Raw genomic sequence first — 17,919 nt, forward strand, 5'->3', positions numbered from 1 at the left:
TGGTCATCTTATAACCAGTGTTTTGAACTCTTTTCTGATAGATTGCTTGTCTCCATTATTTAGTATTTTTCTGTGGTTTTATCCTATTCTTCCATTTCTAATATATTTCTTTGTTTCATCATTTTGGCTGTCTCTCTGTGTTTGTTTCTATGACAGGTGGAACAGCAACCTATCCCCATCATGTTGTTGCTTCCCCTCTGTAGAATTTATGTGCTTGGTTTCTTTGGCATGCCAGCTGGAGCTGAGCCTGGAGTGGAGGTAGGCTGAAGAGAGTCAGGAGGAATACCCCACATGGGCTGCCATGGCAGGCTGGTTGGAGGTCAGGTCCTTGAGGGAAGCCTCACCAAGGCCCCTTGATTGACTGGCTATAGTTAGAGTGCGCTCAGGCATGAGGAGTCCTAGGGACAAGCTATAGCAGGACTCAGAGCTGTAGCTAGGGTGGGTACAACTTGCAGAGAGTCATGGGGGCAAGCCACACTGGGAGGCCACTTGGGGTTATAGTTGGAGTAGGCTCAGGACAAGGGTAGCCTTCTAGACAGGCCATGCTGAGGCCTAGAGCTATAGCTAAAGCAGATGTGGTCTGATAGGAGACCTGGGAGTAAACTGCACAGGCTGGTGATGTAGTTTGAATGGGTGAAGAGCCACGGGGTGTCCCTGAGATAGGTCTCAGCACTTGTGTTGGCCTGGGGCCTGGTGTGTACTATGTCAGTCTTGGCAGGCTAGCTAGTGTACTTGGATCACGCTCTTGCCATGCAATCAAGTTGGAGGGGGAAGGCTACTAATGGTGCTCTCCAGTGCCTGTGACACCAGAATGAGTTCCCACAGTTATCTACTTATTGTTTGTCAGAGACTCTAAGATTAGTCAATGGATTTCCTTCCTGTATTGTCTATGTGCCCTTTAAACCAGTTTTTTTCAGTGTGCCCTGCGGGGCTGGTACATCTGTGAGCAGGCCCCTCAGTGAACCATCCCTGTTTCAAGCTGGTGCTTGGTGGTGGAGTCTCCATGGTACAATGCCTCCATCTTTCCTACCCATTTCTATGTGGTCTCTCTCCTTCTCGCTTGTTGTGCAGAAGCTGTTCAGTGAGCCCTTCGTTCTCCTTTAGGGGAATTTCTCTGTCTATAGGTGTAAATTTGTTGTGTCCCTGGGAGGAGGTGAGATCAGGGTCTTCTTGTGCTGCCATGTTGGACCAAAAGCCTGAACTTCTAATTTTAAATAGCTATAAGTTAGTGTTTTATTTTTAATATGCTCAGAGACCCATATTTATTGAGATTTTTCTACATCTTCAGTTAGTACAATTTTTAAAGAGTTGATAATTTAGAGTATATTTGGTCCATCCAAGGTATTTTATTTCATGTGCATGTTAAGAGTAAATTATATTTAAATTTTCACTGATGCCAATTTAAATTGTTTCTATTTTTGTACTTAACTTTCATTTTAACTAGCTTCTGTGCTCCAAATGGTTAGAATTTGTGTAAGAGAGAATAAAAGATCAGTATTTCTACTGTACTCAATGTTAAATATAGGGTAGGTCTTATAGAAACACATAGTCCTATAAACTTCATTTTCAGAGAGAATTGTGCTACTTGAGAAGCTTTGTTCTAGGTAAGGTAAAAACACTTTCCTTGGGTTTGCAATAAACTTGCCTTGTACTCTGTTGAGTTCTTTGATTTATAATATATAAGAGATAATGTTATAAAATATTGTATGAATGTAGATAGTAAGTTTTTTCAAAGGCATTTATTAAATTACTAGAGACCCGGTGCTTGGATTTGTGCACTGGTGGGGTTCCTTGGCCTGGCCTGTGGGGATCAGGCAAAAACTGGCTCTCCAACATCCCCTGAGGGGTCCTGGATTGCGAGAGGGTGGTTCTCAGAGGATGCTCCCTGGAATTGGGCTCCCTCCTCTGGTTCTGGGTATGTCACCTGAGAACCGCAGCCTCCAAGTTACCGCAGCTCAGCAGCTCCGCGTTGAGCATCTGCCCCCTGCTGGTCAGTGCATGTCATAGCTACCAGTTGGAACGTCTGCCCCTGGTGGTCATTGTGTATCATACCTACCGGTTGAACAGTCTGACGGTCGCTTAGGCTTTTATATATATAGAAGATAATTACAACTGAGGTTGAGTAAGTATAAAGGTGTTTGTGAGGGTAGTTCAGATTCAAGATATGCTTTGGAGGTTGAATTTATAAGACTTGGTGATTGGTTGAGAGGGAGGAGGAGACAGTGTGATGGATCTCCATTGTTTCTGTTGCACACCTGGATAGACATGCCATTCCTGGAGGAAAAGATCACACCCTTATTCTGTTTTGTCTTTATTTCTATTTTGTTTATCCCTTCTTTCTCTAGCATGCTCATATCTTCTCCAAAGTTTTCTTTAATCCACCCTATCTTATTCATCACTCTTTTGTAAAGGCCATTTTTCTTGCGTTGTCAAGCCTCTCTGCTAGGCCATATGTATGTCACACCCATTCTTTTGCTTATGTTTCTTGCCTGGGAACAGCTCCCGCTTCCCAATCTGTTAAAATCCTGTCTAAGTTTTTCACTGCTCAGCTCAAAACCTACCTTTTTCTTGAAGCCTGTTAAACTTTTTCACTTCCCTTGGACTCCCTTGTCCCTGAAACTTTAAAAAAATTTGCTTCACATAATTTAGCTCTAAAATAGATATGTCATTTTTTTCTTTAGTCACTGTTGTCACCAGATTGTTATGATTACTACTTTATGTTATATTATATTAGGGGCCCGGTGCACAAAATTTGTGCACTGGTGGGGGGGGTTCCCCCAGCCCAGCCTGTCCCCTCTCACAGGCTGGGAGCCCTCAGGGGATTTCCTACTGACAGCTTAGGCCCGCTTCCCATGGAGAGCGGGCCTAAGCCGCAGTCTGGCCTCCCACTGTGGGAAGCAATCGGGCTGCTCAGGGGAAGGCACCAGCCCCATCACCCTGCTGCTGCAGCCACTGCCAGCCACCGCAGCTGCCAAGGTGTTTTCATCAACACGGACTCCAGTCCCTTCACCATGAAAAAAATAACAACTTTCTTTAGGCATTTTCAAGATGTGTCTTTCATAGGATATGACATTTCTTCCTTTCTTTCTTTTTTGTTTTTCTTATCCTCACCTGAGGATATGTTTCCATTGATTTTTAGAGAGTGTGAAGAGAGAGGGAGAGACAGAGAGAAACATCAATGTGAGAGGGACACTTTGATTGGTTGCCTCCTGCATGAGCCCTGACCTGGGCCCGAGCCAGGGAGAAGCCTGCAACCTAGGTACATGCCCTTGATCATAATCGAATCCGGACCCTGCAGTCGGCAGGCCGAGGCTCTATCCACTGAGCCAAACCAGCTAGGGCAGGATATGACATTTCTTAGCCCCTCCAGCAGCAGACCTTAGTTTTTTCCTCCAGGAGTGTGGTGAAAAACCCTAGGCCACCTTGGATTCGTATAACCCAAGTTACCAAGAACACTGCAAGTGGTGACGTACAGGGAGCTTAGCCAATGAGCGGTCAGAAAAGGTCTTTACGCTCGAACTGGTTTGGTTCAGTGGATAGAGCGTCGGCCTGCAGACTGAAGGGTCCCAGGTTTGATTCCTGTTAAGGGCATGTACCTTGGTTGGGGGCACATCTCCAGTGGGAAGTGTGCAGGAGGCAGCTCATCGATGTTTCTCTCTCATCAATGTTTCTGACTGTCTATCCCTCTCCCCTCTTCTCTGTGGAAAAAAAATCAATAAAATATATTTTAAAAAAGAAAGGAAAAGGTGATTCCTCTGCAGCTCATGCGCAGAGGATCCCCTGCGCTGTGTCCACTGGGCTAGGGGCGTGTCCCTGCCGCCGGGGGCAGGGGCACGCCCCCGAGGCCAGCAGCCAGCCCCGCATTGTGGGCACCGGGCTGTGGGGCATGCGGGCCTGGGCCATGTGGTGGCCGCCACCACCAGGGGCACGCCCCCCAGGCCGGCAGCCCCGAGTTGTGGGCACCAGGCTGGGGGGGCGTGGATCTGGGCCGCCGCTTGGTGCCAGCTCACACGCAAGCAGCCACAGGATGGGAACATCCACTTGGCGCTGGCACCTGTAGGCCTGAAGCAGTCGGGGGCGTTCTGGGAACCCAGCCACTCAGGGCCTACATACAGGCCTACAGGCTAGGAGCGGCCTGGGTCCTGAGGATGTTCCTGGGACCCAGGCCACTTGGCATCTGTGTATGCAAATTTACCTGCCATCTTTGTCAGGTTAATTTGCAAACTCACCCCTGATTTGCTGGTGAGCATAGCGGAGGGATGGTCAATTTACATGTTTCTCTTTTATTATGTAGGATTATTTATACACAGCTGTAATGTTATTCAGTGCTTATTCTGGATGTTATTTCATTTGCTACATCTATAGCTTTTTAAGGGAGGTATTTGTATCCATTTCCCAGGTAGGGAATCTATGGTTAGGCTACGTTGTTAAAAAGTGGCAGAACTAATACCTAGGCCCATACTCTAATACAGAGGTGGACAAAACTAAGTTTATAGTTGTTCATATGGAAAATAATACAATAATCCTATATAATGAAAGGGTAATATGCCAATTGACCCTAACGGTGGACCACCAGGAATGACTGGTCGCTATGACATTCACTGATCAGCAGGAGGCAGATGCTCAATGCAGGAGCTTCCCCCTGGAGGTCAGTGCTTCCACAGGAGCACTGGCTCATGCCTGGCCAGTGTAGTGGTGGTGGCGGGAACCTCTCCTGCCACTGCTGCAGCACTAAGGATGTCCGACTAATGGCTTAGGCCCACTCACCATCGGGAGCGGGCCTAAGCCATTAGTTGGACATCCCCTCAGGGCTCCCAGGCTGCCAGAGGGATGTCTGACTACTAGGTGGCGATGCCCCGGGGAGCAGGCCTAAGCCGTCAGTCAGACATCCCCTGAGGGGTCCTGGACTGCGAGAAGGTGCAGGCTGGGCTGAGGGACCTCCCCAAGTGTATGAATTTTTGTGCTCCGGGCCTCTAGTTAATATATAATAATCCTATATAATAAAAGTCTAATATGCTAAGTGTCTGGTCTTCTGGTTGTCCGTGCAACCAGTCAAAGTGTAATATGCTAATGATATGCTAAGGCCATTCAATCACTCACTATGACATGCACTAACCACCAGGGGGCAGACAGTCAGTCGACTGGTCAACCAGTTGCTATGACGTGCACTGACCACCAGGAAGCAGACTCTCTGACAGGTAGGCTAACTTGCTGCTGTGATCTGGCTGATCTAGACTGAGCGAAACAGACCAGACATACCGTGGAGCCCTCCTGTGGTCCCTCCCCATCTGGCCAACCTCCTGTGTCTCTCCCCGGCCCCGATTGTGCACCAATGGAGTCCCTCGGCCTGGCCTGCACCCTCTCATAATCAGGGATCCTTGGGGGATGTCTGAGAGCTGTTTTCGGCTCGATCCCACAGGCATAACAGGCTAATATGCAAATCGACCAAACAGTGGAACAACTGGTTGCTATGACACACACTGACCACCAGGGGGCAGATGCTCAACACAGAACCTGCCCCCTGGTGGTCAGTGCACTCCCACAGGGGGAGCACCGCTGAGCCAGAAGCCAGGCTCACAGCTGGTGAGTGCAGTGGGGGTGGTGGTGGGAGCCTCTCCCACTTCCACGGCAGCGCTAAGGATGTCTGACTGATGGCAGTCAGTTGGATATCCCTCGAGGGCTTCCAGACTGAAAGAGGATGCAGGCTGGGCTGAGGGAACCCCTCCCCCCGAGTTCATGAATTTCGTGCACTGGGCCTCTAGTACAAGAATAAACTTTCATGTTCTCACAACTATAAATCTACTTTTGCCCACCCATGCATATAGTCTTCTATAGGCTGCTTAAGACCTATTTTATATCATCTACATTCTCTGTTTTCATTCATTGATATATACTAAATTCTTACTAAATTTTAAATATTTTTCTTTAACTTCCTATTAACTTTTCATTTGCGGGCATAATCTAAGGCTTTGGATTATTACTATGCCAGTTCAACTTGTTTTACTGATAAAGAAATTATAATTATCTAGAAATATTTATTATGTGCCTAGAATATGTTACAGTCCTGCTTCTCCTTTGAAAATCATCACTTTAAGGTATAGTAGTGTATAATAATGGCACATTATAATTTTAACAGGTATGCTCGTTTTTTTTATGTAGAGGTAAAGATATTTTCTTTTGGATTTTATTTTTAGAAACTGTCATGGAGTTCCTTGAGAAACTATCTGACAAACTTTCAGAAAGGTTCGTTTTTATTCTTCTCTTTAGAATATATGTTATTTATTTTTGTGTGTCCTTTTTAAAGACTTAATATATGAAAAATGAGCAAGTTACCTATTAAGAATGCAAGTATTGGAATACTGGGTCAGGTCTGTGGACTATTGAGTAGGAGGTTAATTGAACTGTGAGATATACTTTGAAAGCACATAGTTGTCTTCCTAAGATGACAACCTTGAAAACTTAGGCCATCCCCTTTGATTAATTATTTGTCTTTAGGAAATCATTGATGTGTAACTTAAAAAATTTCCAGCCCTAGCTGGTTTGGCTGAGTGGATAGAGCCGAAGAGTCCCAGTTTCAATTCTGGTCAAGGGCATGTACCTCCGTTGCAAGCTCCTCCCCGGCCCAGGCCCTAGTCGGGCTCCTGCAGGAGGCAAGCAATCAATGTGTTTCTCTTACATCGCTATTTCTCTCTGTCTTTCCCTCTCTCTCCACTATTTCTAAAAATCAATAGAAAAATATCCTCAGGTGAGGATTAAAAAACAAACAAAAAATTTCCAAATGTTTTTGAAACTATATATTTTAGTTTGTACCATCTATTTTATGTCAAGTTTAAAAAATAGTATTTTTCTTCCTTTGGCCTAAATATTGGCAGCAGATGTGGTAAATTGATCTGTATTTTGATTTTGTATATTTCAAGAATGCTCTGCTTCACCATTTGTAATTTCAAGCTGAAGTGTTTTTCTCTCTACTATGAGTCCCTTTGTTATATTCTTGCTTTCCCTTCTTCTCAGTGCCCAGTTTCTTTGATCATGCCACTTGTCCTTCACTAGCACTCTTCTAGTGCTTTGTTGAGAGGCAGAATTTCAATAGGCATCAGATACTTAGGATTCCAGGAAAAGGCTGATCATGGTTTGTAAAAGAGGGTCATGTTCCAGAAAAAGTCAAGAACCATGTGATTTCACTCATATGTAGGATATAAAACTGAAAACAACAAGTAAACAAGACAAACAAAAATTCATAGACGTAGACAACAGTATGGTGGTTACCAGAGGGAAAGGGGGAGGTAGTAGAGGGTAAAGGAGGTTAAATATATAGTGATGGACGGAGATTTGATTTTGGGTAACAGCAAACACACAATACAATATACAGATGACATATAGAATTGTACACTTGAAACCTATATAATTTTATTAACCATTGTCACCCCAATCCTCCTATATAATAAAAGCCTAATATGCTAAGTGTCTGGTCGACTGGTCGACTGGTCGGTCATTCAACCAATCAAAGCGTAATATGCTAATAATATGATAAGGCAGCTAAACTGCTGGCTATGACATGCAGTGACCACCAGGGGGGGCAGACGCTCTGACCGGTAGGTTAGCTTGCTGCTGGGGTCTGACTGATCGGAACTGAGAGAGATTGCTGGGGTCCAGCCCCAGCAGGTCCAGGGGTCCCCAAAGGTGTGGATGGAGTTGGCGAAGAAGGAATGACACGGAGACAGCGTTCAGTTGATCAGCAGCCTAGCCAGGATCTCTAGCCAAGTTCTGGTCAGGATCTCCAGCGAAGTTCTGGTTAGGATCTCCAGCCAGGTTCTGTGTCCATGTTCTCTTGCTAGGTTCTCCAGCCAGGTTCTCCAGGTTCTCCAGCCAGGTTCTGTAGCCATGTTCCCTCGCTAGGTTCTCCAGCCAGGTTCGGTCACCAGATTCTGTAGCCAGGTTCTCCAGCCAGGTTCTGGCTAGGTTCTCCAACCAAGTTCTGTAGCCAGGTCCTGTCCAGGATCTTTTGCCAGGTTCAGTCACCAGGTTCCAGTCAGGTTCTCTTGCCATGTTCTATCCAGGTTCTGTAGCCAGGTTCTGTCTCTAGGTTCTTCAGCCAGGTTCTCTCGCTAGGTTCGGTCTCTAGGTTCTGTGGCCAGTTTCTGTCCAGGATCTTTTGCCATGTTCTCTCCAGCGAAGTTCTTCTGTCTCTAGGTTCTGTGTAGGTTCTGTGTCTAGGTTCTGTGTCCTGTTGTCTTGTTACATCTGTATTTATACCAGTTGATTCCAATCCTATCAATCTCTATTCCAAAGGTTAGGGCGTTTCTTATCTCCATTCAAGGGAGTAAAGATTATGTAGCTTAAGCATGATTGTTCATAGTTAAAGTGATTAATTACCCACCTGGCACTTAGTTAAGGGGCTTTATTCCCTCCCTAACTTCAGGGGAAAATCCCTACCTGGGGAAACAACCTTTCTCAGAGAGGTGACCTTGGTTAAAACACATAGTGCCAAGAAGGTGAGCAAACATATTAAGAACAGTATGCCATATATGCCAGGTCCCTTGAAACAGCAAGGATGGACCGGCTCCCAGCAAGAGATGGGCTGGACATGCCCTGGAGCCCTCCCCAGCTGGCCAACCTCCCATGTCCCTGCCTGGCCCCGATCGTGCACTGGTGGGTTCCCTTGGCCTGGCCTGCCCCCTCTTGCAATCCGGAACCCCTCGCGGGATGTCAGAGAGCTGATTTCAACCTGATCCTGCAGGCCAGGCTGAGGGACCCCACTGGTGCATGAATTCATGCACCAGGCCGCTAGTAAATTTAATTAAAAAGAAAGACGAAAGAGGGTCATGTTTTCTCATTTCTTTCTTATAATGCTGTCTAAAATTTTATTTGCTGCCCTAGCTGGTTTGGCTCAGTGGATAGAGCGTTGGCCTGCAGACTGAAGGGTCCCGTATTTGATTTCAGTAAAGGGCACATGCCCAGTTGCAGGCTCGATCCCCAGTAGGTTGCATGCAGGAGGCATGCATACCAGTATGTTAAGTTTTAGCTCAAATATTCATTTTCTATTATAAATTCATGCCTTAGAGCCCAATCCTCTCTAATTTGGATTATATTTATAAATTCTAAACTTTTCTTTTAAGCCAGTGAACCACTGTGGCTTTGATATAATGAAGACGAAGTGTTAATAATGCAGTTATTTGAGAATTTATTCTACTTTGCTTTGTTGGATAAGTGTTAATATTCTTTCCCCACCAATATGTAGATTAATAAGTGTACCGGTTAATAATGCGGATATTTTTCAATAGATGGAGTTACACATATGTTGATATATATGCGATTTGATATGTATGCTATTTTGTTGTATTGACAACAAGCTTCTAAACTTCCTATGTCAAATTTTCTGAAGGTGTTAGCATCATAGATATTTTTATGCTTAAAAATGTCGAATTTTATGCCAAAAAAAGAGCATTTGCAGGAAGGTTTAATTCATTACTTTATTTTGAAGAAAAGTGCTGCTGAAAGTTATCGTATATATACTTCGGGAAGCTTATAGTGAACATGCTCCATCTCAAGATACTTGAGAACACTGGTTTAAACGCTTTAAAAGTGATGATTTCGATGTGAAAGACAACGTCCAGGTCAACCGAAAAAGTTTGAAGACCAACAATTACAAGCATTTTTGGATGAAGATGCATGTCAAACTCAAAAACAACTTGCAGAAAGATTAAACGTTGCTCATCAAACAATTTCTGATGGTTTACAAGCAATGGGAAAGATTTTAAAGGAAGCAAAATGGGTGCCATGTCAACTGAACAAAAGGCAAATGGAAAACCAAAAAGTCATCAGTAAAATGTTGTTTCAATGGCAAGAAAGAAAGTCTTTTTTTTGCATCGAATTGTGACTGGTAATGAAAAGTGGATTTATTTTGAGAATCCCAAATGCACAATATCATGGGTTGATCCAGGTCAACCATCAACATCAACTGCAAGGCGCTCTGCATTTGGTGGGATCAGGAAGGTGTGGTGTATTATAAGCTTCTAAAACCAGGTGAAACCATTAATACTTATCCCTACCAACAACAAATAATCAATTTGAACCACGCTTTGATCATGAGACAATCAGAATGTTCCAGAAGACAAGGCAAAGTAATTTTGGTTAATGATGATGCACCATCACACACTTCAAAACTAGTTAAAGACACATTAAAAGATCTTGCCTGGGAAGTATTAACCCACCCACTGTATTCACCAGACCTTTCTCCTTCAGATTACTACTTGTTTCGATGGATGGCATACACACTTTCTGAGCAGCACTTCTAAACGTACAAAGAAGTGGAAAACTGTGTCTCTGAATGGTTTGCCTCAAAATGAGAAAAGTTCTATTGGGACGGTATCCGCAAATTTCCTGAAAAATGGGGGAAATGTGTAGCTAGCGATGGACATTACTTTGAATAAAGCACTTTTGATGTTTCTCTTAAAATTATGAGTTTTCTTTGATAACAAAATCTGCATTATTAACTGGTACACCTAGTAGATTATATTTTAAGCAAACATCCTCAGATTTTTAATTATATATAGGAATTAATTCTAATAAACTTCATATTCCACACACATTAAGCATGCATTTGATATTTTGTTTAGCCAGTGTTTTTCTGTAGAGGAAAAATTATAAGTAGTAATCTTAAATATAATCTTATGCTAATATTCTTTTACAGAAAGTAATATGTTAGTTCTTACCTTTTTAAGGTATAACAAAAAAGTAGAGATTTAAAATTTACAATTAATATTTTTTATGTTTCTATTACATTGCTAATTTTTCCATGCTTTAGTACTTTTAAGACATGTATCTATTGGGCCTGACTGGTGTGGCTCAGTGGTTGAGCATTGACTTGGAGGTCAGGTCTTGAATCCTGATGAGGGCACATGCCTGGGTTGTGGACTCCATCCCCGGTAGGGGGTGTGCAGGAGGCAGCAGATCAGTGATTGTCTCCAGTCATTGATATTTCTGTCTTTCTCCCTCTCTCTTCCTCTCTGAAACCAGTAAAAAATATATATTAAAAAAAGACATGTATATGTCAGGATGCTTTTTTAAGATAGAAATTGCCAATTGCCATCATTTATTGATGGATATATATTGCTTTCTCTTTTAACACATGTAATACTCATTTCTTTATATTTGCACCAGAAATTACTTCCAATTTCATCATGAATATTGGAATCTAACGTAAGAAAACTAGTTTTTTGTCACATACTTAACTAAAATTTTGCCTTAACAATTAATGACAAATCTGTTTTACAGAACTCTAAAAGATTTTGAGATTATACAAGGAATGAAAATGAAACTAAATCCTCAAAATTCTGTAAGTAACTATGCTGGAACATTTTTATTATAACATAAACTGTCTGTCTGCTGAGGTTATTATCTTTGAATCTAGAACTTTATTGTGATATGCTAAAGGTATATGTTGTTTTATTTCTGATCCTTGGTTTTGGTGAATAAAGGCATTGAAATATTTGATTCATATGTCTGAGACTGACGTTTCCAGGAAAACCCAGTATATCTTTGTTGGTTAGTTGACATAATATGTATGTGCACACACACACACATATATATATATGTATATTAACACATGTATATTAATATACACTCACGCAATGGCTTCCTCCATTCTGTAGAAAGTTGGCTTCTTTGTTTGAAGCAGCCTTAAAGGAGCCTAGGTGTATGCTTGATCTGGCAGGTGACAATTTTAACCATCAGTGATAATGTTGCAGTTTACTTGTTTGCTAATTTGTGGAACTCAAATCAATATGAATGACAAAGTATACCCATTCTAAAAATACTTGTGTTTTTTTCAATCCCAAGATCAAAGGATCACATGATGTTATAATACAAACTTACATGTCCTTATGGTGAGAATGCTGGCCAAGTGATTGGGGTGCTCTGAGAATGATAGAATTCCAGGTATTAGGATCCTGCTTCCCATATGTTTTGAGGGCGCTACAGGATTGCTGGGGTTGTCTAAGCCAATGTTCTGTCAGTGTTGTCGTATCAGCTTCCCAGATGCAGCCACTCAGAAAGAGATTAATGCTATTAAATTCACCTATTTCTAGAGTAGCATATCAATTTTTTTTTTCTGTTCATCAGATTATTTAGTCACTTGATTCTTAGATTCACTTGTTGATAGATGCATATTTGTTGTTCATAATTTGTACCTTTACTTTTTTCTTCCTCTTCCTCTTCTTAAAGGATACCTTTCAGCATTTCATATAATACTGGTTTGGTGGTGATGAACTCCTTTAGCTTTTCCTTATCTGTGAAGCTCTTTATCTGACCTTCAATTCTGAATGATAGCTTTGCTGGATAAAGTAATCTTGGTTGTAGGTTCTTGGCATTCATCACTTTGAATATTTCTTGCCACTCCCTTCTGGCCTACAAAGTTTCTGTTGAGAAATCAGCTGACAGTCATATGGGTATTCCCTTGTAGGTAACTGAGTTTCTTTCTCTTGCTGCTTTTAAGATTCTCTCTTTGTCTTTTACTCTTGGCATTTTAATTATGATGTGTCTTGGTGTGGTCCTCTTTGGATTCCTTTTGTTTGGGGTTCTCTGCGCTTCTTGGACCTGTAAGTCTATTTCTTTGACCAGGTGGGGGAAGTTTTCTGTCATTATTTCTTCAAATAGGTTTTCAATATCTTGCTCTCTCTCTTCTTTTGGCACCCCTATAATTCTGATGTTGGTACTCTTGAGCTGTCCCAGAGGCTCCTTACACTATCTTCGTATTTTCGGATTCTTTTTTCATTTTGCTTTTCCGGTTGGGTGTTTTTTGCTTCTTCACATTTCAATTCTTTAACTTGATTCTTGCGCTCCTCTGGTCTGCTGTTGGATGTCTGTATAATATTCTTTATTTCAGTCAGTGTATGCTTAATTTCTAGTTGGTTCTTTATCACAACATCGAGGGTCTCATTAGATTTCTTGAGGATCTCACTACATTTATTGGCAGTTTTTAGAAAATTATTGAAAGACCTTAAAAGTGTGGTTTTGAGCTCTATATCTTCCATTTCTGACATCTGCGTCCTGTTTCTTTGTCTCCGCATTTGTTATGCTTTCTTGGTGCAACCCCTAGTGGTCTTTATGCGCAGTCTTGTTGTAGTTAAGCCTAGATTGTTGTAGGTAATACTGGCGGGGATTTGACCTCCAGGCCAACTGGCTGTGAGAAAATCTCAATTTCTTAATTTATGGTAGGAATTGTATCTAGCAAAATAACAGTCATCTGTACACGTTGCTTAGGTAGGCAAATCCACTTAAGAAACCAGGTAATGGGTCAGAATATAGAAACGAAAAAATAAAATGTGTTGCGAAAAGCTAATTAAAAGCTAATATGACTTGAAACTATTCTCCCTAGACATTTTTTTTTTAAATGTGTTTTTATTGATTTCAGAGAGGGAGAGAGAGAAAGAAACATAAATGATGAGATAGAATCATTGATCAGCTGCCTCCTGCACATTCCCTACTGGAGATGGAGCCCACAACCCAGGCATGTGCCCTGACTGGGCATTGAACCCTGACCTCCTGGTTCATAGGTTGACGCTCAACCACTGAACCACACTGGCAGGCTCTGATAAGTGAGTCAACAGTCTGATGTTTATATAGTCATTGATGAAGGTTATTTGGCAGGCATTTATTAAATGCCCATCTTCTCACAAAGAATGTGTTTTGGTGAATGGTTCCGCTACTCACTCTCTTCCCCAAGACGGAACCTGGACTTACTTTATGCCAGTCGTTCTCAAAGTGTGTTTGCTGGGCCAGAAGCAGTAGCATCACCTGGGAACTTACTAGAAGTACAAATTTTCCAGCCCCATCTGAGTCTCACTGAGTCTTAAGTCCCACAATTTTGTGTTTCAACAAGCCCTCCACATGACTTTCCCCCAACGCTTTATAATCAGTTATCAAGTCCTATAGATTCTACCTTCTTGAGAACTCCATGTTCCCTACTCTACAGGCTCATTGCCATAGTCCTGGTTGAGGTCATTATTACTACTACTCACCCATATTGTTGCCAAACTGGTTTTCTAGCCTTTTGTCAGGCCCCCTTCAAAACCATCCTGGATTGTGAGTGCCTAGCAATGTACCTAGCTCAGTGTTAGACACAGAGTATGTACTCAGCACCTACCTGAAATAGAAACTAATGAATTAATTAATCATCATCAGAGGGATTTTTCTAAAAAGCAAATCTGATCTTGTCACTCTCTTGTTTAACATTTTTCTGTTTCTCGATGCAAATCTGATCTTGTCACTCCCTTGTTTAACATTTTTTCTGTCACTCCATGTAATTCTTCCTGTTTCTTAGTTTTTTCCCATCAAGCCTTTGGTGATTTTGACCCTACCTGCTTCTCTAGCCTTATTTTCTGCTGTACTTATGAGCCAAGTTAGTGCCCTTTGCTCTCTACTAATACCTGTATGGTGCTTTTGCACTCTCTTCACTTACTTTAGCTTTGCTTTCCCTTGTTCTTTAATTCTTTTGTTCTTTAATTCTAACTGACATTTATGTGCCAGCAACTATGGTAGTTAGCTTCCAATAATTCACAAATATCATATACCAGGATGCCTTTCCCCCTTTCTCATCTGGATTAAGTGATCCTATTCTTCAAAACTCAACTCACCTCCAAATATTTCCGGATTCCATTGCGATTTAAATAACCTTTCTCCTAGGCTCTGTGTCAATGATTCAACATCACAGACAGGATATACCATTGGTTTCAATGCTCTAGGATTGTTGACCCACTTATCTTTCTACTGCCTGCAACATCATTGGCCCCTTGGCACGAGTCATGTCCTTTTTTTTTTTTTTCTATCATTAGAGCCTGCACTCTATACCAGCAGATAGTAAATGATCATCTGTTGGAGGAAATATGTGCCAGGAACTGAACACTCAGGGACTAGAAAAATAAAATAAACCTACAAGTATCTTATGTTGGAGTACGTCCATGATAGACATATGATCGTGGAATATGAGAAAGAGTACCTTATTGTTCAAGGAGATGATATCTAAAGTGAAATTTAAAGGATAATGGTAATAAGGATAGAAGCTAACATTTACAGAGCTCTTACTCAATGCCAGGTGTTCTGTTTAATAGTTTAAGTGCATTAAGCAATCCTGTTTGGGAGGTGCTGTTCACTCAGTCACCAAATAGCTATTGGGTGAATACTGAGTATCAGGCGGTGTTCAGGTTGCCACCAGGATATAATAGGGGAAAATGCAAACAAGTTCCTTGCCCTCATGAAGCTTAGGGGAAGAAAGCACAACACATGAAAAAATAAACATGTGCTGTGCCATATGGGGATATAAAGACTATAGATATGACATTGAAGAAAGAAATTAAGGCAGATACAAATAAGTGGAAACATATACCATGTTCATAGATTGGAAGAATTAACATCATTAAAACGGCTATACTACCCAAAGCAATCTATAGAGTCCCTGCAATTCCTATTAAAATACCAATGGTATATTTCAAAGACCTAGAAAAAAATTCCAGGACAGCTCCGAGGGCATTGGAAACTAAAGAGAAAATAAACAAATGGGACTACATCAAAATAAAAAGCTTCTGCATAGCAAAAGAAACCATCAACAAAACAACAAGAAAGCCCACTGCATGGGAGAACATATTTGCCAATGTTATCACTGATAAGGGTTTAATCTACACCATTTATAGGGAACTCATACAACTTAACAAAAGGAAGATAAACAATCCAATGAAAAAATGGGCAAAAGACCTAAGTAGACACTTTTCAAAGGAGGACATTCAGAAAGCCAAGAGACATATGAAAACATGCTCAAAGTCACTAATCATCTGAGAGATGCAAATCAAAACAACAATGAGGTACCATCTCACACCTGTCAGAATGGCTATCATCAACAAATCCACAAACGACAAGTGCTGGAGAGGATGCGGAGAAAAAGGAACATTTGTGCACTGCCGGTGGGAATGCAGACTGGTGCAACCACTATGGAAGACAGTATGGGGTTTCCTCAAAAAGTTAAAAATGGAACTCCCATTTGACCCAGTGATCCCACTTCTAGGAATATATCCCAAGAAACCAGAAACACCAATCAGAAAGGATATATGCATCCCTATGATCATAGCAGCACAATTTACCATTGCTAAGATTTGGAAACAGCCTAAGTGCCCATCAGCAGATGAATGGATTAGAAAACTGTGGTACATGTACACAATGGCATACTATGCTGCTGTAAAAAAGAAGGAATTCTTACCATTTGTAACAGCATGGATGGAACTGGCTAAGTGAAATAAGCCAGTCAATGAAAGAAAAATACCATATGATCTCACTTATGGATAATAAAGACCATTACAAACTGATGAACGAAAATAGATACAGAGGCAGAGCAACATCGAGCAGAATGTCAGACTACAGCGGGAAGCCCGGGGAGGGTTGGGGGAGGGAAAGAGATCAAAGGACTTGTATGCATGTATATAAGCATAACCAATGGACACAAGACACTGGGGGTTAGGGAAGGCCTGGGGAAGGTCAAGGGGGAAAAATAAAGGAGACATCTGTAATACTCTTTGTAATATTTTAAGCAATGAAACAAATTTTTTTTTTTTTTTAAAAAAGACCCCGAATAGCCACAGAAATTTTGGGGAAAAGAACAAGGTTGGAGGTATCACAATATCAGATATCAAACTACTACAAGGCCATTGTAGTCAGAATATCCTCGTACTAACATAAGAACTGGCATATAAACCAATGGAACAGAACAGAGACCTCAGAAACCAATTCAAGCCATTATGCTCAATTCCTATTTGACAGAGGAGGCAAGAGCATACAATGGAGTCAAGACAGTCCCTTCAATAAATGGTGTTGGAAAAATTGGACAGATACATGAAAAAAATAAAACTAGACCACCAACTTACATCATACACAAGAATAAACTTAATATGGCTAAAAGATTTAAATGTAATACACAAAACAATAAAAACCCAAGAAAACATTAGCAGTAGAATCTCAAGACATCTCTCACAGCACTATTTTTGCTGATATGTTTCTGGGGGCTAGGGAAACTCAGGAAAAGATAAGCAAATGGGACTACATCAAGCTAAAAAGCTTCTGCACAGAAAAACAAAACAACAAAATGAAAAGAGAGCCCACTGTATGGAAGAACATATTTGCCAGTGATACATCTGATAAGGAGTTAATTTCCAAAATATATAAAGAATTTATCCAATTCAACAATGGGAGAATAATCCAATAAAAAAAAATGAGCACAGGACCTGAATAGATACTTCTCCAAAGAGGACATACAGATGGCCAATAGATATGAAAAAATGATCAAGGTCACTAATCGTAAGAGAGATGCATATTAAAACTACAATGAGCCCTGGCCAGTTGCTCAGTGGTTAGAGTGTTGGCACAGGGATGGCAGGGTCATGGGTTCAATTCCCTGTCAAGAGCACGTACCTCGGTTGCAGGCTCGATCCCTGTCCCAATCAGGGTACATGTGGCAGGCAGCCAGTCGATGTCCTCTTTCTCTCTCTTCCTCCCTCTCTCCCTCCCTCCCTTCCACTCTTTCTCTCAAGATCAATGAAAAAAATATCCTTGGGTGAGGATTTAAAAAAAAAACAACTAAAATGAGTTATCACCTTACACCTGCCATAATGGTTACCATCAATAAATCAACTAACAGCAAGTGCTGGCAAGGATTTGAAGAAAAGGAAATCCTAGTGCACTATTAGTGGGAATGCAGATTGGTACAGCCACTGTGGAAAACAGTATGGAGTCTCCTCAAAAAATTAAATGTAACTGCCTTTTGACCCAGCAATCTACTTCTGGGAATATATCCCAAGAATCTTGAAACACCAATCAAAAAGAATACATGCATTTCTGTGTTCATAGCAGACTTGTTTACAATAGCCAAGATCTGGAAAC

At 41.6% G+C, this 17,919-nt stretch overlaps 1 protein-coding gene across 7 annotated transcripts in view; it reads left to right on the forward strand.

Annotated features, from left to right (window-relative positions):
* LOC118650845 (mitochondrial intermediate peptidase) overlaps positions 1–17,919 on the forward strand; it is a 261,908-nt gene that overhangs the window by 67,405 nt on the left and 176,584 nt on the right. For all 7 annotated transcript variants that reach the window (XM_036299303.1, XM_036299306.1, XM_036299305.1 and 4 more), the window contains 2 exons: positions 6,195–6,243; positions 11,275–11,335. In XM_036299303.1, the coding sequence (XP_036155196.1) occupies positions 6,195–6,243; positions 11,275–11,335 (110 nt within the window). The remainder of the gene's footprint in view (positions 1–6,194; positions 6,244–11,274; positions 11,336–17,919) is intronic.

Source organism: Myotis myotis, unplaced genomic scaffold (assembly GCF_014108235.1).
Source record: "Myotis myotis isolate mMyoMyo1 unplaced genomic scaffold, mMyoMyo1.p scaffold_m19_p_3, whole genome shotgun sequence".
Lineage (NCBI taxonomy): Eukaryota > Metazoa > Chordata > Mammalia > Chiroptera > Vespertilionidae > Myotis > Myotis myotis.